This window comes from Triticum dicoccoides, chromosome 2B (genome assembly GCF_002162155.2).
Source record: "Triticum dicoccoides isolate Atlit2015 ecotype Zavitan chromosome 2B, WEW_v2.0, whole genome shotgun sequence".
Lineage (NCBI taxonomy): Eukaryota > Viridiplantae > Streptophyta > Magnoliopsida > Poales > Poaceae > Triticum > Triticum dicoccoides.
The window spans coordinates 424,926,358-424,954,026 of record NC_041383.1 but is presented as its reverse complement, the minus strand read 5'-3'; the positions used below and the strand labels follow the sequence as shown (position 1 = coordinate 424,954,026).

General features: G+C 44.0%; 1 protein-coding gene and 2 long non-coding RNA genes across 5 annotated transcripts in view; 2 read left to right on the top strand and 1 right to left on the bottom strand.

The window, feature by feature from the left end:
• The window catches only part of LOC119364028 (probable UDP-N-acetylglucosamine--peptide N-acetylglucosaminyltransferase SEC), a 14,352-nt gene extending 9,303 nt beyond the window's left edge, over positions 1–5,049 (bottom strand). Inside the window, exons 1-4 of the mRNA XM_037629429.1 lie at positions 4,724–5,049; positions 2,694–2,839; positions 2,516–2,614; positions 2,368–2,418 (exon numbers count right to left, since the gene is read on the bottom strand). Of these exons, the coding sequence (XP_037485326.1) occupies positions 2,368–2,418; positions 2,516–2,614; positions 2,694–2,839; positions 4,724–4,901 (474 nt within the window). The 5' untranslated portion in view covers positions 4,902–5,049. The remainder of the gene's footprint in view (positions 1–2,367; positions 2,419–2,515; positions 2,615–2,693; positions 2,840–4,723) is intronic.
• Positions 5,050–6,065: 1,016 nt separating this feature from the next.
• On the top strand, positions 6,066–6,604 carry LOC119364030. The gene is made up of 3 exons (XR_005174618.1): positions 6,066–6,203; positions 6,296–6,363; positions 6,469–6,604. It is a non-coding gene; the product is annotated as an uncharacterized LOC119364030 (long non-coding RNA).
• Positions 6,605–6,619: 15 nt separating this feature from the next.
• Positions 6,620–11,930, top strand: LOC119364029. Of its 3 annotated transcripts, XR_005174616.1 has the most exons (5): positions 6,620–6,728; positions 6,825–6,876; positions 9,322–9,552; positions 10,059–10,263; positions 11,675–11,930. It is a non-coding gene; the product is annotated as an uncharacterized LOC119364029 (long non-coding RNA). The 3 variants fall into 3 exon arrangements; XR_005174615.1 differs by lacking the exon at positions 11,675–11,930 and having other exon boundaries at positions 10,059–10,557; XR_005174617.1 differs by lacking the exon at positions 11,675–11,930 and having other exon boundaries at positions 6,822–6,876; positions 10,059–10,557.
• The last annotated feature ends 15,739 nt before the right edge of the window (positions 11,931–27,669 follow it).

The following is a 27,669-nucleotide window of genomic DNA, read 5'->3' as shown; positions in this document are numbered from 1 at the left end:
CAGCCCTTGCTGCACCCCTCCTTGTTGTACCCCTCCTCGCCCATCTGATTCTTCCGTGTCTCCCCACCCTTGCGCCCCATCTCGCTGTACCCCTCTTCCCCCAGCAGGTCCTGCATTCAGTCTACCTTTGCGTGTATATGCACTTGCAAGGTTTGACCATGCATCCAAAAATGCGCACACAAGCTAGCTCCATCTGCTACCTGGAATCTCACGCCTCTCTCTCTCTCTCTCATCTTTTTTTGGTTCCCCGGTCTCATGTTGTTTTCTTCACTCATCTGTCCTATTTTGATCCTCTACATGAGCAGTAATCACGGCACAGGACCACCGCCATGACTCCCGATTGTCCACCGCCTGCGCACTCCACCTACTCCGCACCATGTCTGCTGATTCTGCTGCAGCACATCAAGTTGTTTTATGGGGAAGAAAATGCCTACAGGTCTGGCGCTTAAATCCGGTGATTCCTTTGTATGTTTCCAGCACAAATTGTCACCGTTTTGGTTGCAATCAAGGATGCTTAATTAGATTATGTAGCCTATGTAGGTTGAGCAAGTCACCTTTCCGAGAAAGTCAGAAATATAAAGCTGGGACTTCATTGAAGTTGTGTACACAAGCGGTTTGTATTGTAGTACTCCCTCCGTCCATAATATAAGAGCATTTTTGACACAAAAATGCTCTTATATTATTCTGAGGGAGTAGTATATTTCAATATATTCTGATTCTGACACCCTCCAGTTCATCTTTTTACCCCTTTTCTGATTAACATATTTATGCAGATAAATTGTTATTTGGTAATATTTTTCTATTAGCACATCAGGTTGCATTGTCCTCTTTCAACTGTGACCAACAAAGTACTTTGATCACGCAATAAAATACTTAGATCATGTACAAATTTGGCATCAAAACTGATTGTACTGAGTAAACTGATTTCAGGGTTATACGGAAGCTACCTTCTTCGGTTTCTCTTGCTTCAGTGACGACTAACAAGAGGTAAAAAAAACTCATGCCACTACAAACATTTCCTCTTTTATTTATTTAGATAGATTGTTGTTTGCTAATATTTTTCTATTAGCACATCAGGTTGTATTGGCCTCTTTCCATTGCCATCAACAAAGTACTTTTGATCATCCAATAGAATATTAAGATCATGTACAAATTTGGCCACAAATCTGATAGTCCCTAGTAAGGCGATTTCAGAATTAGATGCAAGCCATGTTCTCCAGTTTTCACTTGCTTCATTAACAAAGGTAAAAAAAAAACTCATGCCACTACAAACCATTTTTTCCTTTATTTTCTATCTACTTATTCTTCTTTACGCGCACCTTTCTTTTAAGTTCTTTGTGACACTACCATCCCGCTGTAACGCGCGGTGTACTATCTAGTTTCTCAATGTGTAGATCGGATTTAGATTTGAAATTGTGTGGCGAGGTAGATGCATGCAGCGTCAATATTGACAAATTTCCTAGGAATTTTTTCATGGCCATTAGAGTGCTCATTGGGCCTCTGGTACACCCTAAACCCCTTGGTGCACACAACACACCCCCATAAAGAGTACTCAGATCCGAAAGAATATATGATGAACCATGTAAAGATAGCATGCACTCAACATGATAGACATGGACATTTAGCATAAGAAAAACGATTATGGCCCTGATGGACATTTAGGTCCATGGAACAAATATACCACAACAACAACAAAGCCAGTGTTTTTGTTAAAACATGGCCGGTCCTGAGCGTGGGTAAAGGAGAGTTGTGTGATAGGCTTGACGAGCCAACGTAAAAAATGCATTGCATAATGGAAATGTGTGCAGAAGAAGTGGAAACAAATCATGAATAAGTTGGCACATGAGATCGAGTAAAAATATAACTTTAATCAAAAGGATATTATTCACTATGCATTGCCTCTCAGGGGCATAATAGTAAGGTAAAACACAGATTCCGCTGACTTTAAATTGAATGGTCTCTAGTCTCTACAGCAAAATACTAACCAAATCGTACAGTTTACAGATATAATCTTATTCTTTCTTCCTCCATGTTAAGCCATGCACAATTCCAGCAACAATGCTTATGCCATATTCATAGTAGTAAATCCTAAAACCAAAGACAAATAACACTTTCACAGAAACGAGAGTGTGACTTGAGGTGATCCACCGAAAATTCATTTCGCTAACTAAAATCTGCAGTCTAGGAGGTCACTTGGCTACTTGAACCATCAAGACACATTTGGTGATCCGCAGTCGTTAGGGCCAATACAACAATATAACAGGGGCACTGGTCACATTCAAATATTAAGCTAGTTCCTTTTAGGCCAAAAAGACTGGAAAGAATCATAAAAGACGTTAAAGTCGGGAAAATATAGCACAAACACACCTGAATAGCTGTTAAATAGAAGCGAATTGCAAGATCGATGTCGCCCTTCTCCTACATGACAAAATAAAACGTATTGCACCATTAACTTCTGGGACCCTCAAAAAGCATGTCCATTTCTGAAAAGATTTTTATTAATTGCTCAACGAACCTTCCAGGCATTTGCCATGTTGCCATAGCACTCTGCAAATTGTGGGTCAATGGCAAGAGCCTCTTCATTCTTTGCGATGCAAAGATCATAATCACGAAGCTAGAGGAAACCAAACTTTCAGTGATGGATTTGGAATAAAGTAAGAAAGGACATGCCCAAGCATCACAATAGTAATAACCTGGAAATAAATAGCCCCGAGGAGAAGAAGATTATCAGTTCGACGCGGATTCTTCTCGTAAACAGCATTTCCATGCTCCAGTGCCTGACTATATTTTCCTGATTTGTAGCTCTGATGTGCAAGAGCCAGGTGGTCCTCTTCATTAACTAAATCATTTGAAGAAGCAGGATGGCAATTAGAATATGAACAAAAGGTAAAATTTAGAAGGTACAAAAGATCAATTCCAACATGAGTATCCATTTAAATATCTACACCAGTTAATCCCACACGATGCAACAGGTACACTCCAATAACTCCATAGTTCTAATACGGTGCATCAGATCGCCTCCACCATGAGGTGTGCAGAGGACAAGAATTCAGCTTTTCACATGACTTAAAATTATAAGTCTTGCACAAACAACAAAAATCATGTGGAGACCACCTTTGCCTTCAAAACACCATTCAAAATTATGCATACACTTTCCAATAACCCGCTAACAATCCTACAAGTGGTAGAGGTGAGGAGTAAAAAAATTGTTAGGAAAACACAACAAATTCGCTGTGACTGAATGTAGTATATACCACAGCCAACCCCAAAAGGCATTCCAAAACAATCTTGGTCATTTCCTGGCCCTGAAGGATTTGAACACATAGGTGCGTCGCAAATTCCAAATTATTACCAGTATGACTAAATCTGTCAAGATATCAAGGGTGTAGACAAACAGAACTGTTCTAATCTGACCAGGTTATTCACAAAAGTACCCTAAGTGTCAGGTAAACTACCACATTAAGAGATGTGATGCTGATTCACGTACCAATACTAACAGACAACATGGTAACGCAAAAGACAATGGTTTGGGTAATAATCCATCCATGAATCTAACCACTATATTATCAAAAGCTCAAATATCTGCAGTAAATTAGCCGGCTTGAGCTCCATTTGGACTAGTACGCAGATAGTTATGTGAAATGTATGCGTTTAATACCAGACAATTAGGGGCAGATACACAATATAGCCACTGGGTTCCAATGAGTGAATACTTTCTGCCCAAGACATGGAAATGTTCTAATTATAAAGGGGTGACTCCGATCGGCTGAAGCAAGTGAGCCCAGAACTTCATAATAGCCTAGACTCCACATCACCACTCAACTAGTGGACTCCACGTGCCCTCAACTAATCTAGCTCTCGTCTCAACCCACATGCCCACAGCCAACATGTACAAGCAAGGCAGGCCAAACAAATTATGTGGTACCAACCATAAGCGCTGAAAGAGTACTCTTTTGCAATGGATGAATTATTTTTCTACTCCTGGCAAAATGATTGAAACATTTAGACTTGAACTGAATACAAAGTTTTAGATACTTAGATTGTACTCCCTCCGTCAGGAATTACTTGTCACAAAAATGAATAAAAGTGGATGTATCTAGAACTAAAATGCGTCTCGATACATCCATTTATATGACAAGTATTTTCGGACGGAGGGAGTATTCAATAGAAGATTGAAATTCAGTTACTCCTACCACAGATCAAAGTGCACTTGGTTCTAATACAATTAGTTCTGCTGTATACGATCTGATTTGACAGAACATTCAGGTCTAATCTAGAGGCCTGCCTGAGAAGGAAATTGAGTAGTCCACTTGTATCTATTTTATGAACTTGATATGCCCAAAAATGATTCCGTGGACCTGCTTTGTTAAATCCTCAAAGAGCCCGAGGAAACCAGTAGTACAAGACTAGAATTCCTAGTAAGGTTATTGAGTTACTAGCTCACATGTTCCTGGAAATCCGAACAACAACACCAGCCACGCAGACCATTCTGGGTAATAAAAATAAAGCAGTTCTCCCGATTTTTCACTTAACTTCAAGCCCCGTAAACTCAAAACAAACACAAACAACACACCCCGGACCACAGTTTTCCACAAGCTAAACTGAGTTACGATCCTTCACGACCTAGCAGAAGGAGGAAAAGGGAACCCCTGGCAAATCGGTGATCACAACCTAAAAAAGAGATCAACGAGTAGCGAAATCGAGGATCAGCAGAGGTGCTCACCCCCGACGAGCTGCTTGGCCCTCGCGTCCAAGGACACAGGGGGCAGCAGGAAAGCCGCCGCTGGCGCTGGACCCTCGGGAGCAGGCCCCGCGCCGCCGCTGACCCCGAGCCATACGTCGTCCCCGCCGCGCACCACCGGCGCCGCCAGGTGGCGCGCGTCGCTACGCAGCGAGAGCATCGCGAGGAAACCCTAGATCCGGTGGCCTAGACCAACGCGGGCCCGAAATCTCGCGCGGGCGCGAGAGGTTTTGGGGCGGAGGGGGGAGTGCTGTGATGGACGACGGCGCCTCTCCACTTGCGGAGAATGGGGAATTCTTGAGAGAGATTTCCCGGAAGAGGTGGAGATTTTTATTTGCTCTGTTGCACCGTTTTCCGTCGCGGCAAATGGAGTGAGCCAAGTGGTGCGCGCCATGTGTCTTTGGTGTGGACGTGTTTGGTAGTGCAATTGAACATTGAACATATAAACCCTCAAGAACTCCTAGACAGGACCAAGCTAGCCACGTCGTCCCATAAATCGCTGCTGCCACCGCTTGTAAATTTCGTGCCCCGCCAAGGGCGTTTTAGTAATTTCACGTACAGGCAAATACAGGACCAAGCTAGCCACGTCGCCCCATAAATGGTTGTTGCCACTGCTTGTAAATTTCGTGCCCCGCCAAGGGCGTTTTAGTAATTTCACGTACAGGCAACTACAGGTGTATAAAACTCACCAGCTGCAATGGAGAAACCCTAGCCGTCGCCCGCCCCCGCGCGAGAGCGACCTAACCCGCGTCCCCCCGAGCCCCCCCTGCCGCCGCCACCCCTTCCCTCTGCCCCGTGCCGGATCCGCCTACCGTTGCCGCCACCGCTCTCCTCTGCCCCGTGCCGGATCCTACCTCCTGGCCTCCTCCTCCTCCCGCTACCCTCATCCCCTCTTGCCGCCGCCGGGCCCTCTCCTCTCCCCGTCGGTGCGAGTGCGTGGGTCGCGGCGTGCGGCGTGCGGAGAGCGAGGAGAGGGAGAGGACAGACGCATGAGGAGGAGGAGGCCACGATCGTCGGCTCCTCTCCTCTCCTCGTCGTCTCCTCCCCTCTCCCCGTCGGCTCCAGCGCGCTGGTCGTGTGGCGTGAGGTGAGCGAGGAGAGGGAGGGGGAAGATGCGTGAGGAGGAGGACCAGGCGGTGGCGTGCTGCTGGAGTGGAGGAGTGGTCGTCCGCTGCACGTCGTCGTCGTCCTCATACCCAATCTGGCAGCGGCAGCTGCAGGCCAGTGCGTTAGCTAAAGGAGCATGAGTGAAGAAGTCCTCCTTTAGAATCTTGCCGAGATGCTCCTCTCTCTTTGGGTCTTCTTTCTTCTCTGTACTTTGTTTTCACAGTATTCGCCCTATCCTGTTTGATGATTTGTTCATGAGCTAATTTGTTCTTATTGTGGTTCCACTTCTATTTCTATCTCGCAGGATTTTGTTCCAATGACACGTTGCTGACTATTTGAGTTTTTGCTCAATCAGGTAAACCTTTTTGTTTTGACCTTTTGCCGTTAGAATATTTGAGGCACTTGACTAGACACTGTATACCAAGTAGTTCATCAATTTTCTTGCAGGCATGTAGTGTCCGCCATCATGTAATTTTAGGACCAAATTCAGAGAAAACAGTCTCATTTCTAAGAAGGTATGATCTATATCTGCTTGTTCGCCTCTATGGAATTGTTGAAGAACCTGTTAATCCAACGGATTCAGTTGCACAATATTCAATTTGATGGTTGACAATATGCAGAGCATCTTGAGAGCCTCCATCATGTTCTGGATAAAGCAGCTGACGAAATAGTATGCTGATCCCGTCCCTTGTTGACGATGAATTTGCCTTGAGCACCGCGGTTTCGTCAATTTGGTTGAGCTTGCTGTCCTCTAGGTTTTATGTACAGAGTTCTTAGAAATGAAGCAACTGCAGAAAAGGGACATCCTGAGGAGAGGTACACCAACGCCTTCCTTGGGCACGGACCAGAGGACTCACATTTTGTGTAGAGCTCACTTACTGTAAGCTTCAAATGTCAAAACACCCATGACATCTCTTTGTCTTCCAGAGACTGTATGTTTTCTATTGAATTAACACGTGAATTCGCTTACTAGCAGAAGTGACGATATTGGATCTGGTTTTGGTCATTTCGGAATTGCTATTGAGGATGTAAGATGCTCTCTCCATTGTTTCTTTTTTCAGTTGTTGACGTTCAGTACTATGTCAGTCCATCTAATATTGTTACTTCTGCTTTCTGTAGTTAAGCAGCACTAATTGTTTATCAAGTATAAGTAGCTCATCTATAGCCTCTTTCTAGCCGCCGCCTCCTCCTCCAAGAAAAGCTAGGGTTCGTGCCTCTCGCCGGCTCCGCCGTAGGTCCGCCTCGTCTCCGGTGGCCCTAGGGCTATGGGGGCGTGGTGGATCCTGGCAAGGGCCGGCGGGAGGGCTCCGTTGTTAGTCGTTCCTTCAAAATTTGTTAGGGTTTGTGTCCTACTCAGGAAGACGAGACGGTGGCGGCTCCCTGAAGATGGAATAAAGGTCTCCCCGCCTAGTCCCCGTTCCGGTGGTGCGTCTAGCATCGTTGGTGGGCGTGTGGAGGTGTGTCTCCGGCGGATCTATCCTCGGTGGATTTGCTCGGATCTGGTTGTGGTTCGTCTATGTTCGTGTGTCTTCAGGTTGGATCCTTTCGATCTACGTTATTCTTCATCAGCGGCGGTTGCTGTTCTGGTGCGCTGGTCCTACGGGGCCTTAGCACGACGACTTCCCGACTGTCTACTACAACAAGTTGTGCCCGACTCCGGCGAGGGAGGGGTGATGACGGCGGCGCGCCTTCGGCTCGTTTCAGTGATTGTAGTCGTCGCTAGGTGGTCTACGGATATGGATGTAATTTTTATTATTTCTAGTGTTCGTTGTACTGCCGTGATGGAAGATGAATAGATTGAAAGTTTTCTTGAAAAAAAAAAGTATAAGTAGCTCATCTATTGCTTTCTCCAACATGATTGAGCTTAGTTTCAGATCCGCCACAAGTTCAAACACGATTGAGCTGACGGGTCGTATTGGAACTAATCTTGTTATTAGTGCTAGGTTTAGATTATTTCTTCTTTTTGAGTTAGTTAGCAGCATGTATGGGTGCTCCGAGGAGTCTAAGCGGCTAGGTAGCGTAGCAGATAAATACGCAGTGGAAGCATGCATACTTAGTTGTGGCAGCGCCGCGTGAGCTTCCAGTTAGTTATCTGCAGATACTTGGGTTGGACTCAAGCATATACGTGCAGTTAGCTAGCGGAGGAATAACCGGATCAAGCCAATGTGTGTGGCTGGCCGTGGTGTGTGCATGCATGGCAGGAGTGGTGCGCGTGTGTGCATGCTAGCTAGGTAGTTAGTGGGTCAAAGTAGTGGCGTGAGTTTAGGTGACACTGGTGCTGGCCCTGTGTATATATAGTTTGCATTGCGTAATAGAATAAGCAGGCCGGGAGGGCTGTGGAAAAATGTAGTGTTTGTGTCACCAAGGAAGAGAGCTGTCGGCAAAGCCGGTGCTGGTTTCTTCCTTGGGCGTGTGTGTACGTGTGTGTTCATGAGAGTGTTCTTGTGTTCTTGTGAGAAACCATATACGAGAGAAGAGAGAGTTGAGAGGAGGAAGAAGAGCGGCGCTGCGAGGATGAGGCGGTGCCAACAGGTCGGGGGCCGCCGGTCGAGGCGGAGGGGAGGAACACCTCCCTCCCTGTCGCCCTCCTCGCCATCTGTGTCTCAGGTGCTGCCACAGAAACTTGTTGTGCCATGGGCTTTTTTCAGGGGGGAAATGGTACCTTATTTACTATTTAGTTTGACTACATGCTTCGTGAGGTGCCTTTGTTTCGAAATAGTCATAGAAGATGATTTTTAGATTATTTATTTGGAAGCATATATTGGGCATACAACTGAAATCTCCTTATGTTCGGGTCGATTTCCACCACCCTTAAATTCCATTAGTATGATTGTTTATATAACCTTTAAGGCAAATGTTAAGTTAACTCAAGAAATTGCCAAGTAATTATGCACTGACAATTCATTTTATCTCTATGATCTCCTCATGAAAACAATCATAGTGCAGGATGTTGTTCCTCAATTTGTCATTTATCTTTGAATATCCCTTTATATTGGGGCTACTACCTATCTAGCTCACTGAGTGTTATCCAAAGTGCCCTTCTAGCTTACACTGAATGATACAAAGGTGTCTTCACTGCCTTTGTTTTATATTTTTGCTAAACATGTTGGTATGTATCTTCATTTGTATATCATCTCCTGTGTTTTGTGATACTTCGCCGGATTCTTTGTCAATAGTTTGAATAAAGTCTCTTAAACAATCTGATTAAAGGATAGCTACAATGAATACATGTGTAGTTAAATCTAAATGCATATTGTTTTGGCTAAGAGTTAAATCCATATACCTACATTGTTGTTGTTTTAATTTTCCTCAGTTGCACCAAGTGTGATAGTACTTTTCATGCCTCTGTGCTAATTAACAGAATATTTGTTATAAAGGTCTGATGCGTGACGAAATCCTTGGATTTGCAAAATTACCACTCTGTTTCTCTTCATATCATTTTCTTTTGATTCGAATTTGCTCGTGTTTCGCAGGGGCGCCATAGCTAAAATTTGACGTGAGAAGTGCAGCCACAACAATGGGCAGCCAAATAAAAAATATAGGGAGACATAAGGAGAATATAACTGGTCATACTTCAACAATGGCCACACTACTTATGATGGTTCAAGAGAAGATATCCGTGATACTGAGCCTGGTGATGAGGGCATCAAGACAAAGAGATTAATTCACAACTCTGTTGTTGATAGGTTGTACAAATTTACAAGGTACCACTATTTCTTTCTATGTATAAATTTGTGAGCACAGCTACTTGGAAATTCAGCGATTCATGGTGGAAGCAAGTTTTTTTGTTTTCCTTTAGTCATTTTATCATGTGTTCACATCTTAGTTTCTTGCATTATGGAATTATTTTGTGACATTAGACACGTATTCTTGCCATTAAAGTGTGACAGATGTGCCATAGAAAAGTTAGCATCCATCGGGACCTTAAACCAGAGAACTTATATGCAAACAACAAGGAGAGTTCTCCTCTAAAGGCAATTGTTTTTTGTCTATATGTGTTCTTTAGGCCTGGTATGCTCAGTAGACAACTGATGCTCAAGAACATACATTTGCAGCTTATAATCTTGATATGCTAAAATAAGTGATGTAGATCTTCCTATTTTTTTTCTCTGGTTTGTGTAGTAATTTCAAGCCTACCAATATATATGTTACACAGTGAAGTCCTGAATCTACTGTTATGACAGAATTTGAATTTCTTTGACTTTTGTAGGCACCATGATATGTAACTTATGTTTGTTGCTTCGGAGAGTACTGCCATGCTGCCATGGTCTTCAAAATGTGGAAGGTGACTTTTGCTTGATCTAGAGTGGACGTTGAGCCTTGCCTTGTGGTGGCAGTAGACAAGGAAGTCGCCCATTGATTGATCTTGAGATGGCCATGTCCCTGCATTGCGGACGCTGAAGACAGTGTGTGTGGTATGAGCCCTGTCTCCTCCAACTTATTGGAAGCAAGTCTTCATCACTATCCGCGCCAAATTTTCTCCCCATCCAGGCCTACAATGTGTTCCTCCTATTCCATGGTTGTACCATTTTTGCTGTGCTTTGTATGAGTGTTTGGCATCCTCTCTTTGCCTCAGATAAGAGATGCACTAGCTTTCCGAATCTTCATGGAACTACTGAATTTGAACGCATACTTTGGCCTCTTTCTGGTCCAGCGTTTTTGCATCAACATTTGAATCATTTTTTATAAATTTCTTGAGAATATGGTGATTACGGTTGTCTGATGTTCAATTCTGTTTTTAGCAAATTATTTAGGAAGCCACGATCCTTAGTCGAGGCTGATGAGTGAAGGAATTATGTAGTACTGGTGGCACGCAGTTCACACTCCAACCCAATTTGAGTTCATCTCCCATCAGCCCTGCTGCACACCGCCGGCAAATAACCCTACAACGCTAAATCCCTTTGTTCCATGGTCTGATGAATTTAACAGGAAGCCTCAAATAGACCGGCTTGATCCGTAATGTTTCATCAAGAAAAATGTTTTTTTGCGTCTCTCGTTCTGCACTACTCTTTACCAAATTATATATTGTAGGGAGCCTAGGAGAATCAGCTAGGGTATGCATCACCTAAAGTGGCACCCTGCAGCAAGCTTGCGTTCACTACATACAATTCACATCGATTGCTTATAGGAGCTTTATAGAAGTTCTTCGATTGACCCCTATGTTTGCCAACGGAGTTAGTTGATGATTCCTACATGGAGAGGATTCCGATGTTGTATATTGTTTCTTACAAAGCAATAAACGGTAACTCTCAGATTAATAATTTTCTCTTTGAATATTAATTAAAGGAATGTCTGTTGGCATTTAAGTTTTACGAGCTTGTTGATTTCTTCAAATCATTCTAATAGAGTGTGTAATATTTCCTTGGCATATCTGTAGTAAGGTGTCGCCTACTTGGAGATATAGAGGTTTTTAGGACACCACACACATTTATGGTATGTTGAAAAGGGAACCAAATCTATGTTTTAATGTTTAACATTCATATGAAGTTTTTCTGCAAATGTGACCATGGAATCCATATTTCTAGGTTCGTTTTTAATAATATGCATGATCTTTCATTTGCAGTTCCAGAGACCTGCTACTTATTCATAATTTCATACTCCCTTCGATCCGTAATAAGAGTTGCGAGTTTAAAATAAGTTGAACTAACCTCAGTTCAAAACTACGATGCTTATTATGGATCAGAGGGAGTAATATATTTTCAGCTGCATATCAGAATGCCATTTCATCTATTTTCATTTAAAGAAGTGAGTAGTGTACATTGTTAATGGTATAAATATTGTCAGTGACCAAATTAATAGATTTATGCATTCGATTGTATGTACCAGAATTTTTAGAGTACATGCTTGGCACTACATCTACTACTCCAAGATTATGTGGTGTTGCCTTGCTGACCCAAATGTCCGGGGTCTCTTTAAGGAGAAGCCAGATGGAACAAAACATGATAACGGTCATTTGCCTTTCTCTGGGTAATACCGAAGTGACTGCTCGGCTACCAACCAACGTCTCACCTTTTGTTTCATTGTGTATGCTGTCAACTGGCGCTGAAGAAAATAGTGATTTGCTGCTGACTGACATAGTGAAAAAAAAGAGGTACAATTGAATCAATAGTACTTTTCCATAAGTGTGTCTCATGTAGCTAAACATTTGCATCTTTTTTCTCATCATGTAAAAAAATTAGCAACGAGAGTCGTTCTTGCCTGCACACTCCCACAGTTGACATGCAAGAAGGGCAGGAATTAAATCAGTAACCTCATGTACATAGATTCCATCTTCTACTCGCCTTTCTAAGAAATTCTTTTGCGTTTGTTTTTCAGCATGTGGTTTGTTGGATCTGACCAGAACTGGTTACCATTGTTATAGTTCAGCCAAACAATAGAAATAGGCAACATCATGTTAGTTAAATGCAACCGTTATGGTTCTATGATATTATGCTATTGGTACGGCTTGGTCCATCAAACATCACTTGTTGTCTACTTATTCTTTGCTGACTTCCTTTTTTATATCTCTTATGAAGAAAGGTTGTTACTCACTTTATTTATGATGTCATGTTTCTTGTCTCACGTTGCATCATTTCAACAGGTGTGAGTCTTTTGGTGGTGCCTTTTGGAGATAATAGTTATGTAACAGAGATAATAGACAAAAAACAAAGAAGTATTATTGGGTACTCAACTATGATATGGAAGGCATTTCTGATTTTGTCAATGACAACCCACCAAACACACCCATCAGGAAGAGTTGCTTAGATGTCGAGGTCATTTTTCATACCAATGGCACATGTAGCATGACTACCTGATGTAAATGACTGCATAACTTAGTTAACATAAGCTGAATGACCAGAGCTATCTATATGATGCATTTCTGCCTATGTAGCTTTGCTTATCATGAACTGATCTCGTGCCTTTCTTTTGGCCTATAAACCGACCATGCATTGTAATATATAATATTATGTATGAACAGTGACTCAGTATGAACATCATACCTAGATATTTATTTTCTTATGCTTCAAGTATTTTATGATTGGTCTCTAAATATTCTTACTTGCATGGTTTGAAAGCTCGGTTTGCTCTCGCCCTTTGCGTCATTGGGGCAACTTGTAAGGATTAATTTCATTGTTCAAAACTGGTCAGAAATATCTTGGAAATTTTCACATATACTACTACTTATATAATATAACTTTGTGAAAATGTCCAAGACTTTTAAGGAGTATTTGACTGCCCTTTTCCAGATTTGGTTTCAAATATGCCCCAAGTTTGGGTTTGAACTGTAAGCCGGTGATATGAAATTCTGAAATTCATTAATATTTCACAAGAGTTTGTAAATAACACATAGCATGGAGTATGACTTAGAGGTGTCAAACTATTTTAAAATTTTTGCAGGTAACTCTTGGTTTGGATAAGTTTTTTTCATCTTAGAAAACATGTATCATCATGAAATATTTTAATGCACACTCTTACAATACTTGGCTTACACTCGGCCTTTCCGCCATTGGCGCAACGAGTCATCTAGTTTTGGTAACACCAGAAGGAATGAACTTGGGAGCCCCACGCGGAAAGAATCGCACGAAGTTTAAAGCACCTCCTAGTCTCTGCTACACCCGAATCGGCAATTTTTGGAAAGCCAGGCTCGCCCGAAGCAGGGGAGGGGAAGGCGACGCTGAGCTCATGTGACCACGGGGATGGCGTGAGCTCGCGCGCGTCTCCAAAAATCGGCGGGAGGATTTCGGCTCACCTCCCGTCGATTCGGTCGCCCCTATTTAGTCCCCTCCTCTCACCGCCCAAAATCCCGCCACCCTCCCTCGCCCACTTTCGAGCTTTCCAACCGACGCGCATCCGCACCGATGAGCAGGTAAGCAGCGCTCCTTCACCGACGGGCGGTCCACGCAGGCGGCGACTCTTGTCCTCAACTTCTCCGACCGTTCTCGCATCCCCCTCGAGCTGCAGCCATGGCCTCTGTGAGTTCAGTCGCCTTCTTCTTTGTGTTCGTTGTTCGTTGTAGCTAGATCTAAGAGCATGTGGTCGTAGGGTTTGATGCGCAAGCATGTGGTAGGGTTTGATCTGTGAGTAGATGATAGATTGTGATGTTGTGGTAACTTTTGGTGGTGGGTTTGTAGCATGCTAGGGTAGTATGATAGTGATGAACAGAATGCATTCATAGCTAGTTGGCTAGCTGTGATGTATGCTCCTCCTTTCATAGATCGTCTGGTATTGTGTGTGTTATGCTTATTGTCAATGTGTGTTACGATTGTGGGACATGACCACGCAAACCCAAGATCTTAGTCATGCCCTTGTCCTGTCCAACAGCCAATACGTTGCATCCTATGTCGAGGACTCCCAGCCCCCCTTGATGAGCAAATGCCTCCTAATTCAGATGTGTTCGGGGTATCAGTCGGGTTCTCTTGTTGTGCCAGTTGTGCTCGTTGAGCCAACTGCTTATGTTGCCGCTGCCGCATTGATGGCAGACGCAAAGGCAAAGAAGGAGGTAGAGGGAACAACATGAAGTGGCAGCCGTTCATGTCCATGTTCGTGTTGAACAAGATGTGTGAACTCATCTCTAGTGGGGTTAGGACTGACAATGGCTTCAATGAGGTCCACTTGAACACCGTTGCGAAGCAGGTGTTCGAGTTATGTGGCCGGGAGGTGACCGCCACCTAGCTGTACCACCACCTCAGGAAGTGAAGAGCTCAATGGATCCAAGTGTCCAAGCTCGGAGACCTTAGCGGTGCCTCATGGGATCATAACAATTGCTCGACCGTTCTGGAGACAGAGCACTACACCGGCCATGTCGCGGTTAGCTCACTGCCCCCTTTGTTTTTCACAACAACCATTTCTTACTTGCAACTAACAATGTGTGTGCTTCTTTCTTATGACCACCCCAAAGACGCTGAGTTCCTCAACACACCCATCCAGAACTACATCCAGATGCAACACATCTATTCGTTCGGGCTGGCAACCAGCAAGCATGCCATGGGCTCCGGCGAGCCTCTTGGTTCTCTCATGCCGGAGTTTGCCAACACCCCGGACGTGGCCATTTGAGCATGTCCCCGTGGTCAATAGGAAGATGAAGAGGAGAGGCCTGATGGAGGAGGAGATCGGTGTCTACACCAACATGACTGAGGTTGTGAAGGAGGTGGCAACCGCCATTAGGGAGAGCAAGTCTGTCAACGTCCACCCTGACCTGTACAACATTGTCATGGAGCAAGGTAGGTTCAGCGATGAGGCTCTAATGGCAGCTCTGAGCCATCTGTTGGATAACATGGCCCGGGGTGTTGGGTTTGTTGCCATGGCAGACGCCCACAGGGTGCCTTGACTCAAGAGCTGGATGAGCTTGCTGCTAGTTACCGCGTGCATGATCCTGGACGATGGCGATGGCAATGGCGATGGGGACGACGATGACGATGACGATGTATATTTTGGGTAGCTAGGGCTTGAAAACAATCTCATGGTCTGCATATTTTGATGAGGCGGTATACACTGACCCCTCATGATGATTGTGAACTTGCGATGGTAGGATGACACCCTCTTGGATGTTGTGGTGGTAGGATGACACCATAGTATTTGTAGGTTGAACTTGCTATGACATATGATCATGCATGCTTAGTACTTCTCTTTCACTCCATTGCTTTGTGTGCTCCTTTGCTTCCTGCTTGATTGCTCCATTGCTTGATGCTTCAACTGTTCTTCTTTGTGCACTGCTAGGACAAGTGGTGATCGTCGAGAGGGAACGAGGGGTTTACAGTTCATGGGAAGCTTGCAACCAACAAGTTTCAGGGTTCAACGACGGCAACCATAGAGGGTTTAAGACTATGTAGGCGGCAGAAGATGCTTACACCAAGTTTGTGCGAAAGGAGGCATGCAAGGTTGAAGTTGGCAAGATCGCACCACACTTCGGGGTGAAGAACTTAATCGTCATTGTGCAGTTCATCGCCATCGCAGTGTTGTGGCATTGGTGTCGTATTTGTGAATGTGTGTCAGGTAACCTTGCCACATAGGGTACAAGGTTAGCACACCTTGTTGGGAAACATAGTAGAAAACAAACAAAATCGTGCATACGCACAGCCAAGATCAATATGAAGATGCATAACGGGTTGGGATCACGATTGTTACCGTCACTGAGTTGCAGTGCAAGAAGATCGTGTCGGTGTAGATCATACTTGGTTCCCTCGAACCATCGATGAACGATCCCTAATACCGCCCACGAACAGTCCCTCGAACCGAAGACCGAAAGCACAACATCTCTACTTGGTTGCAAGCGTGCAAGCTGTTGGGGAACGTAGTAATTTCAAAAAAAATCCTACGTACACGCAAGATCATGGTGATGGCATAGCAACGAGAGGGGAGAGTGTTGTCCACGTACCCTCATAGACCGTAAGTGGAAGCGTTATGACAACGCGGTTGATGTAGTCGTACGTCTTCACGATCCGACCGATCCAAGTACCGAACGTACGGCACCTCCGAGTTCCGCACACGTTCAGCTCGATGACGATCCCCGGGCTCCGATCCAGCAAAGCTTCGGGGATGAGTTCCGTCAGCACGACGGCGTGGTGACGATGATGATGCTCTACCGGCGCAGGGCTTCGCCTAAACTCCGCGACGATATGACCGAGGTGGAATATGGTGGAGGGGGGCACCGCACACGGCTAAGGAACGATCCGTAGATCAACTTGTGTGTCTATGGGGTGCCCCCCTACCCCGTATATAAAGGGGGAGAGGAGGAGGGGGCCGGCCTAAGGGGAGGCGCGCCCTAGGAGGGGGAAACCTACTCCAAGTAGGTTTGCCCCCTCCCTTTCCTATTCCAAGAAGGAGGGGGAAGGAAGGAGTGGGAGAGGGGGAAGGCAAGGGCCCCCCCCCTTCCTTGTCCTATTCGGACTCAAGGGGAGGGGGCGCGCCTCTTGCCCTGGCCGGCCCCTCTCTCTCTCCACTAGGGCCCATCAAGGCCCATTACTTCCCGGGGGGGTTCCGGTAACCCTCCGGTACTCCGGTTTTTCTCCGAAAACACCCGGAACACTTCCGGTGTCCGAATATAGTCATCCAATATATCAATCTTTATGTCTTGACCATTTCGAGACTCCTCGTCATGTCCGTGATCACATCCGGGACTCCGAACAACCTTCGGTACATCAAAACTTATAAACTCATAATAAAACTGTCATCGTAACATTAAGCGTGCGGACCCTACGGGTTCGAGAACTATGTAGACATGACCTAGAACTATTCTCGGTTAATAACCAATAGCGGAACCTGGATGCCCATATTGGTTCCTACATATTCTACGAAGATCTTTATCGGTCAAACCGCATAACGACATACGTTGTTCCCTTTGTCATCGGTATGTTACTTGCCCGAGATTTGATCGTCGGTATCCAATACCTAGTTCAATCTCGTTACCGGCAAGTCTCTTTACTCATTCCGTAATGCATCATCCCGTAACCAACTCATTTGGTCACATTGCTTGCAAGGCTTATAATGATGTGCATTACCGAGAGGGCCTAGAGATACCTCTCCGACAATCGGAGTGACAAAACCTAATCTCGAAATACGCCAACTCAACATGTACCTTCGGAGACACCTGTAGTACTCCTTTATAATCACCCAGTTACGTTGTGACGTTTGGTAGTACCCAAAGTGTTCCTCCGGTAAACGGGAGTTGCATAATTCTCATAGTTACAGGAACATGTATAAGTCATGAAGAAAGCAATAGCAGTATACTAAACGATCAAGTGCTAGGCTAACGGAATGGGTCATGTAAATCACATCATTCTTCTAATGATGTGATCCCATTAATCAAATGACAACACATGTCTATGGTTAGGAAACATAACCATCTTTGATTAATGAGCTAGTCAAGTAGAGGCATACTAGTGGCTATATGTTTGTCTATGTATTCACACATGTATCATGTTTCCGGTTAATACAATTCTAGCATGAATAATAAACATTTATCATGATATGAGGAAATAAATAATAACTTTATTATTGCCTCTAGGGCATATTTCCTTCAGTCTCCCACTTGCACTAGAGTCAATAATCTAGATTACATAGTAATGATTCTAACACCCATGGAGTCTTGGTGTTGATCATGTTTTGCTCGTGAGAGAGGCTTAGTCAATGGGTCTGCAACATTCAGATCCGTATGTATTTTGCAAATCTCTATGTCTCCCACTTGGACTTGGTCTCGAATGGAATTGAAGCGTCTCTTGATGTGCTTGGTCCTCTTGTGAAATCTGGATTCCTTTGCCAAAGCAATTGCACCAGTATTGTCACAGAAGATCTTCATTGGTACCGATGCACTAGGTATGACACCTAGATCGGAAATGAACTCCTTCATCCAGACTCTTTCATTTGCTGCTTCAGAAGCAGCTATGTACTCCGCTTCACATGTAGATCCTGCCACGACGCTTTGTTTAGAACTGCACCAACTTACAGCTCCACCGTTTAATAAAAACACGTATCCGGTTTGCGATTTAGAATCGTCCGGATCAGTGTCAAAGCTTGCATCAATGTAACCATTTACGACTAGCTCTTTGTCACCTCCATATACGAGAAACATATCCTTAGTCCTTTTCAGGTATTTCAGGATGTTCTTGACCGTTGTCCAGTGATCCACTCCTGGATTACCTTGGTACCTTCCTGCCAAGCTTATTGCTAAGCATACGTCAGGTCTGGTACACAGCATTGCATACATGATAGAGCCTATGGCTGAAGCATAGGGAACATCTTTCATTTTCTCTCTATCTTCTGCTGTGGTCGGGCATTGAGTTTGACTCAACTTCACACCTTGTAGCACAGGCAAGAAACCTTTCTTTGCATGATCCATTTTGAACTTTTTCAAAATTTTGTCAAGGTATGTGCTTTGTGAAAGTCCTATTAAGCGTCTTGATCTATCTCTATAGATCTTGATGCCCAATATGTAAGCAGCTTCACCGAGGTCTTTCATTGAAAAACTTTTATTCAAGTATCCCTTTATGCTATCCAGAAATTCTATATCATTTCCAATTAATAATATGTCATCTACATATAAAATCAGAAATGCTACAGAGCTCCCACTCACTTTCTTGTAAATACAGGCTTCTCCAAAAGTCTGTATAAAACCATATGCTTTGATCACACTATCAAAACGTTTATTCCAACTCCGAGATGCTTGCACCAGTCCATAAATGGATCGCTGGAGCTTGCACACTTTGTTAGCACCTTTTGGATCAACAAAACCTTCTGGTTGCATCATATACAACTCTTCTTCCAGAAATCCATTCAAGAATGCAGTTTTGACATCCATTTGCCAAATTTCATAATCATGAAATGCAGTAATAGCTAACATGATTCGGACAGACTTAAGCATCGCTACGGGTGAGAAAGTCTCATCGTAGTCAACCCCTTGAACTTGTCGAAAACCTTTCGCAACAAGTCGAGCTTTATAGACAGTTACATTACCATCAGCGTAAGTCTTCTTCTTAAAGATCCATTTATTCTCAATGGCTTGCCGATCATCGGGCAAGTCAACCAAAGTCCATACTTCGTTTTCATACATGGATCCCATCTCAGATTTCATGGCCTCTAGCCATTTTGCGGAATCTGGGCTCATCATCGCTTCCTCATAGTTCGTAGGTTCATCATGGTCAAGTAACATGACTTCCAGAATAGGATTACCGTACCACTCTGGTGCGGATCTTACTCTGGTAGACCTAAGAGGTTCAGTAGAAACTTGATCTGAAGTTTCATGATCAATATCATTAGCTTCCTCACTAGTTGGTGTAGTTGTCACAGGAACCGGTTCTTGTGATGAACTACTTTCCAACAAGGGAGTAGATGCAGTTATCTCATTAAGTTCTACTTTCCTCCCACTCACTTCTTTCGAGAGAAACTCCTTCTCTAGAAAGGATCCGATTTTAGCAACGAAAATCTTGCCCTCAGATCTGTGATAGAAGGTGTACCCAATAGTCTCTTTTGGGTATCCTATGAAGACACATTTCTCCGATTTGGGTTCGAGCTTATCTGGTTGAAGTTTCTTCACATAAGCAACGCAGCCCCAAACTTTAAGAAACGACAACTTTGGTTTGTTGCCAAACCACAGTTCATAAGGCGTCGTCTCAACGGATTTTGATGGTGCCCTATTTAACGTGAATGCGGCCGTCTCTAAAGCATAACCCCAAAACGATAGTGGTAAATCAGTAAGAGACATCATAGATCGCACCATATCTAGTAAAGTACAATTACAACATTCAGACACACCATTTCGTTGTGGTTTTCCGGGTGGCGTGAGTTGCGAAACTATTCCGCATTGTTTCAAGTGTAGACCAAACTCGTAACTCAAATATTCTCCTCCACGATCAGATTGTAGAAACTTTATTTTCTTGTTACGATGATTTTCCACTTCACTCTGAAATTCTTTGAACTTTTCAAATGTTTCAGACTTGTGTTTCATTAAGTAGATATACCCATATCTGCTCAAATCATCTGTGAAGGTGAGAAAATAACGATACCCGCTGCGAGCCTCAACATTCATTGGACCACAAACATCAGTATGTATGATCTCCAACAAATCAGTTGCTCGCTCCATAGTTCCGGAGAACGGCGTTTTAGTCATCTTGCCCATGAGGCACGGTTCGCAAGTACCAAGTGATTCATAATCAAGTGATTCCAAAAGCCCATCAGTATGGAGTTTCTTCATGCACTTTACACCGATATGACTTAAACGGCAGTGCCACAAATAAGTTACACCATGGTTATCAACTCTGCATCTTTTGGTTTCAACACTATGAATATGTGTATCACTACTATCGAGATTCAATAAAAATAGACCACTCTTCAAGGGTGCATGACCATAAAAGATATTACTCATATAAATAGAACAACCATTATTCTCTGATTTAAATGAATAACCGTCTCGCATCAAACAAGATCCAGATATAATGTTCATGCTCAACGCTGGCACCAAATAACAATTATTTAGGTCTAAAACTAATCCCGATGGTAGATGTAGAGGTAGCGTGCCGACCACGATCACATCGACTTTGGAACTATTTCCCATGCGCATCGTCACCTCGTCCTTAGCCAATATTCGCTTAATCCGTAGTCCCTGTTTCGAGTTGCAAATATTAGCAACAGAACCAATATCAAATACCCAGGTGCTACTGCGAGCATTAGTAAGGTACACATCAATAACATGTATATCACATATACCTTTGTTCACTTTGCCATCCTTCTTATCCGCCAAATACTTGGGGCAGTTCCGCTTCCAGTGTCCAGTCTGCTTGCAGTAGAAGCACTCAGTTTCAGGCTTAGGTCCAGACTTGGGTTTCTTCTCTTGAGCAGCAACTTGCTTGCCGTTCTTTTTGAAGTTCCCCTTCTTCTTCCCTTTGCCCTTTTTCTTGAAACTGGTGGTCTTGTTAACCATCAACACTTAATGCTCCTTCTTGATTTCTACCTCCGCGGCTTTTAGCATCGCGAAGAGCTCGGGAATAGTCTTGTTCATCCCTTGCATATTATAGTTCATCACGAAGCTCTTGTAGCTTGGTGGCAGTGATTGAAGAATTCTGTCAATGACACTATCATCAGGAAGATTAACTCCCAGTTGAATCAAGTGATTATTATACCCAGACATTTTGAGTATATGCTCACTGACAGAACTATTCTCCTCCATCTTGCAGCTATAGAACTTATTGGAGACTTCATATCTCTCAATCCGGGCATTTGCTTGAAATATTAACTTCAACTCCTGGAACATCTCATATGCTCCATGACGTTCAAAACGTCGTTGAAGACCCGGTTCTAAGCCGTAAAGCATGGCACACTGAACTATCGAGTAGTCATCAGCTTTGCTCTGCCAGACGTTCTTAACATCGTCAGTTGCATCAGTAGCAGGCCTGGCACCCAGCAGTGCTTCCAGGACGTAACTTTTCTGTGCAGCAATGAGGATAATCCTTAGGTTATGGACCCAGTCCGTGTAATTGCTACCATCATCTTTCAACTTTGCTTTCTCAAGGGACGCATTAAAATTCAACGGAACAACAACACGAGCCATCTATCTACAAACAAACATAGACAAGCAAAAAACTATCAGGTACTAAGTTCATGATAAATTTAAGTTCAATTAATCATATTACTTAAGAACTCCCACTTAGACAGACATCTCTCTAGTCATCTAAGTGATCACGTGATCCAAATCAACTAAACCATGTCTGATCATCACGTGAGATGGAGTAGTTTCAATGGTGAACATCACTATGTTGATCATATCTACTATATGATTCATGTTCGACCTTTCGGTCTCCGTGTTCCGAGGCCATATCTGTATATGCTAGGCTCGTCAAGTATGACCTGAGTATTCCGCGAGTGCAACTGTTTTGCACCCGTTGTATTTGAACGTAGAGCCTATCACACCCGATCATCACGTGGTGTCTCAGCACGAAGAACTTTCGCAACGGTGCATACTCAGGGAGAACACTTCTTGATTATTAAGTGAGAGATCATCTTAAAATGCTACCGTCAATCAAAGCAAGATAAGATGCATAAAGGATAAACATCACATGCAATCAATATAAGTGATATGATATGGCCATCATCATCTTGTGCTTGTGATCTCCATCTTCGAAGCACCGTCGTGATCACCATCATCACCGGCGCGACACCTTGATCTCCATCGTAGCATCGTTGTTGTTACGCCGTCTATTGCTTCTACGACTATCGCTACCGCTTAGTGATAAAGTAAAGCAATTACAGGGCGTTTGCATTTCATACAATAAAGCGAAAACCATATGGCTCCTGCCAGTTGCCGATAACTTCGGTTACAAAACATGATCATCTCATACAATAAAATATAGCATCACGTGTTGACCATATCACATCACAACATGCCCTGCAAAAACAAGTTAGACGTCCTCTACTTTGTTGTTGCAAATTTTACGTGGCTGCTACGGGCTTAGCAAGAACCGTTCTTACCTACGCATCAAAAACCACAACGATAGTTCGTCAAGTTGGTACTGTTTTAACCTTCGCAAGGACCGGGCGTAGCCACACTCGATTCAGCTAAAGTGAGAGAGACAGACACCCGCCAGCCACCTTTAAGCACGAGTGCTCGTAACGGTGAAACCAGTCTCGCGTAAGCGTACGCGTAATGTCGGTCCGGGCCGCTTCATCTCAAAATACCGCCGAACCAAAGTATGACATGTTGGTAAGCAGTATGACTTGTATCGCCCACAACTCACTTGTGTTCTACTGGTGCATATAACATCAACGCATAAAACCTAGGCTCGGATGCCACTGTTGGGGAACGTAGTAATTTCAAAAAAAATCCTACGTACACGCAAGATCATGGTGATGGCATAGCAACGAGAGGGGAGAGTGTTGTCCACGTACCTTCGTAGACCATAAGCGGAAGCGTTATGACAACGCGGTTGATGTAGTCGTACGTCTTCACGATCCGACCGATCCAAGTACCGAACGTACGGCACCTTCGAGTTCAGCACACGTTCAGCTCGATGACGATCCCCGGGCTCCGATCCAGCAAAGCTTTGGGGATGAGTTCCGTCAGCACGACGGCGTGGTGACGATGATGATGCTCTACCGGCGCAGGGCTTCGCCTAAACTCCGCGACGATATGACCGAGGTGGAATATGGTGGAGGGGGGCACCGCACACGGCTAAGGAACGATCCGTAGATCAACTTGTGTGTCTATGGGGTGCCCCCCTCCCCCGTATACAAAGGGGGAGAGGAGGAGGGGGCCGGCCTAAGGGGAGGCGCGCCCTAGGAGGGGGAAACCTACTCCAAGTAGGTTTGCCCCCTCCCTTTCCTATTCCAAGAAGGAGGGGGAAGGAAGGAGTGGGAGAGGGGGAAGGCAATATTCGGACTCAAGGGGAGGGGGCGCGCCTCTTGCCCTGGCCGGCCCCTCTCTCTCTCCACTAGGGCCCATCAAGGCCCATTACTTCCCGGGGGTTCCGGTAACCCTCCGGTACTCTGGTTTTTCTCGAAAACACCCGGAACACTTCCGGTGTCCGAATATAGTCATCCAATATATCAATATTTATGTCTTGACCATTTCGAGACTCCTCGTCATGTCCGTGATCATATTCGGGACTCCGAACAACCTTCGGTACATCAAAACTTATAAACTCATAATAAAACTGTCATCGTAACGTTAAGCGTGCGGACCCTACGGGTTCGAGAACTATGTAGACATGACCTAGAACTATTCTCGGTCAATAACCAATAGCGGAACCTGGATGCCCATATTGGTTCCTACATATTCTACGAAGATCTTTATCGGTCAAACCGCATAACAACATACGTTGTTCCCTTTGTCATCGGTATGTTACTTGCCCGAGATTTGATCGTTGGTATCCAATACCTAGTTCAATCTCGTTACCGGCAAGTCTCTTTACTCGTTCCGTAATGCATCATCCCGTAACCAACTCATTTGGTCACATTGCTTGCAAGGCTTATAATGATGTGCATTACCGAGAGGGCCCAGAGATACCTCTCCGACAATCGGAGTGACAAAACCTAATCTCAAAATACGCCAACTCAACATGTACCTTCGGAGACACCTGTAGTACTCCTTTATAATCACCCAGTTACGTTGTGACGTTTGGTAGTACCCAAAGTGTTCCTCCGGTAAATGGGAGTTGCATAATTCTCATAGTTACAGGAACATGTATAAGTCATGAAGAAAGCAATAGCAGTATACTAAACGATCAAGTGCTAGGCTAATGGAATGGGTCATGTCAATCACATCATTCTTCTAATGATGTGATCCCATTAATCAAATGACAACACATGTCTATGGTTAGGAAACATAACCATCTTTGATTAATGAGCTAGTCAAGTAGAGGCATACTAGTGGCTATATGTTTGTCTATGTATTCACACATGTATCATGTTTCCGGTTAATATAATTCTAGCATGAATAATAAACATTTATCATGATATGAGGAAATAAATAATAACTTTATTATTGCCTCTAGGGCATATTTCCTTCACAAGCTTCACAATTCGGCGGCGCTTCGCCGTCCAGAGCTAATCATCGCTGGAGAATTAGAGGGAGGAAATTAGAACCACACAGGGCTTCTAATTATGAGGACAAGAGGATTAACCTAGCTCTAATTAGTCAACCAGGACCAACTAGAACTAGAACTAGAAGAACTATCGGAGGCTCCAAAACTTATCTCCTAAAAGAGAAAAATCCCATAGTATATATAGGTTGGAGGGAGAGGTAGGGCTGCCACCAAGGGGGAAGTAGTCCCCCTTGGTGCGCTGTCCTAGGGAAGGAGGAGTCTAACTCCTCCCCTTCCCCAATTCAGCCTCCTTCAGGAAGGAGGCACTTTCCCACTTGGACCTTTCTCGCCCAAGTTGCCTTCCACCACTTGCCTTTTTAGGCCCGTTGATATTAAATTAAATATAAAATTGTTCTAAATATTTTCAGACCATTATATATATAATTTAACATCCCCAGAATTTTTTTCCACCTATATATATTTATCAGTAATACCCGAAAACATTACACGATATTTAAGCAATTCCAAAAATATATTCTTATCACCCCCGTCTTATTAACGCTCAGTAGATCGTGTTTGCCTTAAGCTTGTGACCCCGTAGGTTTGGCAACTCATAGACATGAACGAAATTGTTCGTTCAATAACCAGTAGCGGGATAGTGGACGTCCATATTGATCCCTAGGAGCACACGAATGATATTCGAGTGAACCTTTGGTTATCATGTGATGATCCTTTGCTTTGCGATACTTCACAAAACCCAGGATGCATTGTTATCCTCCGGAGTCATCACCATGCTCACTATACCGAAACCATCATTGACGGTTTTGTTCTTCCCTCTCGTTATTGTGTTCCGGCATCCCCGTGATGGAGTCACCTATGTCTGGCCAGACAATGATTGATGTCATCACACCGAGAGGGACCTAAGAATATCTCTCCATCGTCGGAGGAGCAAATCCCACTCTCGACCTATCCAACTACTTGTCAAACTTTCTGATGAACCTGTAAGTTGCCGGTATGATCAGCGTGTTACTGGTGACGTTTGAGCAACCCCAAAGCTCATTGTACGATACGAAGTGACCACAATACTCTCATGGTCTAAGGAGCAAGATCACACATTTAACACTCCGTGTTATTACAATTGAATACAGACAATATTAATCCAATTCACAACACACAATATTGGGTCGATTCAATATGACCAGTCTTCCAACGGCATACTCTCAATGTTGTTTTTAGGACTATTGTTACACTTAACAATATCCTAAGATCCGGAAACATGATCACCAACAACACTTGAGCTAGTCCTAGAAGCAAGACTATGAACCTTTTATTTTACCGTTTATCATTCCACACGTGCATATGAGTTTTCCAACAGTCTCCCACTTACACTATAACTATGAATATAGACATATAATAATACAAATATTATTGCCTCTAGGGCATATTTCCAACAGTCTCCCACTTGCACTAGAGTCAATAATCTAGTTAACACTTTTAGCTTTCACACCGTGACTATCCATGCTTTTACTTGTGGTATAGACTTCGTCCTATCAGATCTAACAAACTTCAGATCCGTGTGTATTATTTGCATTTCAATAAATCTGTCATGCTTTCACATGAATTCATAATGTATGTGAAACAAGCTTGGTATATATTGAATCACTGGCAAGACCATTGTTTCCTTTGCTTGAGCCATAGAACCGCTATTGAGAACAATATTCTATTTGCACAATCATCTAGAAACCATACTGAGTTCATAGATGAGCCTTTGATTCATCACCCTCTATTGTTGCTTCTAAAGCGACAACATACTTAGCCGTCTACTGTAGAATTCACTATAGTAACTTTCTTGGACCAATTCCAACTTACTGTGCCACCATTAATCAATTAACTGAACCGGAAAATCGCTTGGAGCCAGTACAAAAAAAGACACATCTGTGACATTTTGGCATGAACAAAAAGTTTTTCTGTCATGGTTATGACACTTCTATGACGATAATTGTGACAAAAACACGTATCATCATGGATGTGGTGGGCTCCTACTTCTATGACAAAAAATCACGACAGAAAATGGGCTTTTCATCCTGGGCGGGCCGGAGACGCACCTCCATGACATTCTTTGGGCCATCCATGATGAAAAAAATCTTGATAGAAGCAAGGGCGAGGAAAATATCGGGGAGTTCCCGGTTACGGTGGGTGGTCGAGGCCGAGCGATGCATTGTGGTTTGTGCATTTCTCTCGTGTACGCACGTGTGTGCGAGGCGTTGGCTAACTGAACCCCAGCGATCGCACTAGCTATGTTACTGAACCCGAACAATTGATCCCTTGTCTGTTAACTGAACTCGAGCAATTCATTCACTGCTCACTGAACCCGAGTGATTCCTTTGCTACTGCTGCTAACTGAACCAGAGCGATCGATCACTACTGCTGCTTACTGAAGCCGATCGAGCCCCCATGCGAGGTGTAGCCACCCGGTGTTGCGTTGCCTCTCGGTGAATAGTAGTCATTGCTACCATGCGTGGTATGTAGAACAAGTTGAGATGTGGTGAGTGGAACTGGTTGGTTGGTTATGGATGAACAGTTCCCAGTGGGGGTTGGATGAACAAGACCCCGTGGCAGTAGGTCATTGCCACTAGATGAACAGGACACCGAGGAGGCTGCCACACCCCAACTGGTTGGGGGTGGATGAACAGGACCCTATGGAGGCTCTATGAACAGTAGACGGTGGAGGTTGGAGGACGATGGTGGATGAATAGTACCTCATGGAGGCTGGAGCGAGAGGCAGTTGACGGCAGATGAATAGTAGCCCGTGGAGTCCCGTTTTGCCGTACGCCA